Source organism: Orycteropus afer, unplaced genomic scaffold (assembly GCF_000298275.1).
Source record: "Orycteropus afer afer isolate SDZICR_OR568_19922 unplaced genomic scaffold, OryAfe1.0 scaffold00039, whole genome shotgun sequence".
Lineage (NCBI taxonomy): Eukaryota > Metazoa > Chordata > Mammalia > Tubulidentata > Orycteropodidae > Orycteropus > Orycteropus afer.
In genome coordinates this window covers 11,871,307-11,873,451 of record NW_006921626.1, presented here as the reverse complement: position 1 = coordinate 11,873,451, position 2,145 = coordinate 11,871,307, and the positions used below count along the sequence as shown (strand labels likewise).

Here is a 2,145-nt window from a genome sequence, read left to right as displayed (position 1 = left end):
TATAGGAAGCCAAATAAATAAATAAAACTCACTGCCATCGAGTTTGTTCCGACTCATAGCAACCCCTCCTTGGGTTTCGTAGGTGGTGTCTCTACAGAAATAGATTGCCTTATCTTCCTTCCAAGATATATAAGAATAACTTATATAATTAGAAAGTTTATAAAGTGCTAAAATATTTACCTTTGTCATAATATTTACCTTAATGGGACCAAGATAGGAAGATCCTTTAAGTATTCCAAGTGTGACTTGAGACTCTTCTAACTGAGCTAATATGTCATCTATGGAAGAAATTATTAGGATAGGGCAAGTCTCCGTGTGATGAAGAACCAAATGTAAAGGAGTAGCATTCCAAAGATCAATAATCTTAAATAACATTTTTTCAAGAGCAGCTTCATTAGTTGCTGCAGTTGATATTTCATTTATTTCATCTTCATACTGAAACATCTAAAATAAACAAATTATTCTTTAACATTCAGTAATGTAAATAGTTCTTGATTTATTTTACATGAAAGATTTAAATGCATGCTCTGAAGGTCCATCAAAAACCATAAAAACCAAAGTTACTGCCATGAAATCAATTCCAACTTATAGCAACCCCACTGGATTTCCAAGGCTATATAAATCTTTATGGAAGCATACTGCTTCATCTTTCTTTCACAGAGGTCCTGGTGGGTTCAAACCACAAACCTTTTGGCTGGAAGCCAAATGCCTTTAACCACTACACCACTGGAGCTCCTTTGAAGGTCCATCAAAAGTATTGAAAATCTGATTTCATTTGGGTTTATATCCTAACCAAAGATTTTATGACTTATCCTTCATGACCTACCCTTTGCGATTTTTAATCATATTATTTCACATCCTTCAGTGACAATTTCAAACCAAATTTATTTAATCTGAATCGAGTCAATGTAGAGAATAGTTAATAGTACCTCCCATATATGTACAGATGACATTAAGTATTTCCAACAATTGTCTTTTCTTTGTACTAATGTGGACAACTTACTTTGTGACATGCTTTTACTCTCTATAATACTTGGAATATAATCATCAAAGAGAATTATATTCTATGGACCCAGGTTTCCATAGCTTCCCTTTATTTGCTACATCCCTATGAGAATTAGTATTACTGAAAATACATTAATGGATCATTGACTACCAATTCTCACAGGACAGAACCTTGGTATAAGATTATTTTGGTTACCTAGTGCCGCTCTGACAAGAATATACCACAAATGGGATGCTTGAACAAACAGGAGTTTATTCTCATACAGGTTGGAGGCTTTAAGTCTGAGTTCAAAGTGCCAGGCTCTAGGGTGTGGATGAAAGCCCCTCAGCCTTGGGTTTCAGCTCTGCCTCTTGCTCCCAGCCCACTGAAGCTAGAAGCATCCTCTCACTCAGGCAGCTACTGGCTGCTGAGGCTAACAAGCCCAAGATCGACAAATAAAATGACACAGTCCTGATGTTACCAAACCACATGGCAGGCCATTGATTCAAGTCCATTGAAAGTCCCAGGATTGGCAGAGCATGACAGGCTGATGAACAATGACTCGGCTACAGTTCAATCGTGGCTTAAGCTAGAGACCATTCCCAAAGCTATTTCTTATATACAGGAAGCAGACCACATACCCAAAGCAGCTACTCAGCTGCTCCAGTAGATTCCACCATGGAGTTAATTACCATTCTCACCATAGGGAATAACTACATCTAGCTGCCCAGCCACTCAACCAGGCCCAGCCAAGTTGACACACAAATTTGCTGCAGCCACTGTGTCAATCCATCTCCTCATTGAGGGTCTGCCACTTTTTTGTTGACCCTCTACGAAGCATGATATATTTCTCCAGTAATTGTTCCCTCCTGATGAAATTTTCAATGTCAGTAAGATGAGTCTCAGCATTCATCCTTGCTTTTCTGAAAAGCATTATGGCTGTACTACCTCCAAGACAGAATTATTTGTTCTTCTGGCTTTGCAAGGTATATTTAATATTCTTCAACAGGACTACAATTGAAATACTTTAATTCTTCTTGTTTTCATTTTCATTGTCCGTCTTTTGCGTACATAGGAGGTGACTGAAAATACTGTGGCTTGGATCAGGCTAACCTTATGTTATCAAATTAACATCTTTGTTTTTTAAGATACTAGAGAGG

General features: G+C 37.6%; 1 protein-coding gene across 1 annotated transcript in view; it reads right to left on the bottom strand.

Moving 5' to 3' along the window:
- DNAH14 (dynein axonemal heavy chain 14) overlaps nt 1-2,145 on the bottom strand; it is a 792,430-nt gene that overhangs the window by 569,354 nt on the left and 220,931 nt on the right. Inside the window, exon 20 of the mRNA XM_042780425.1 lies at nt 199-444. Within this exon, the coding sequence (XP_042636359.1) occupies nt 199-444 (246 nt within the window). The remainder of the gene's footprint in view (nt 1-198; nt 445-2,145) is intronic.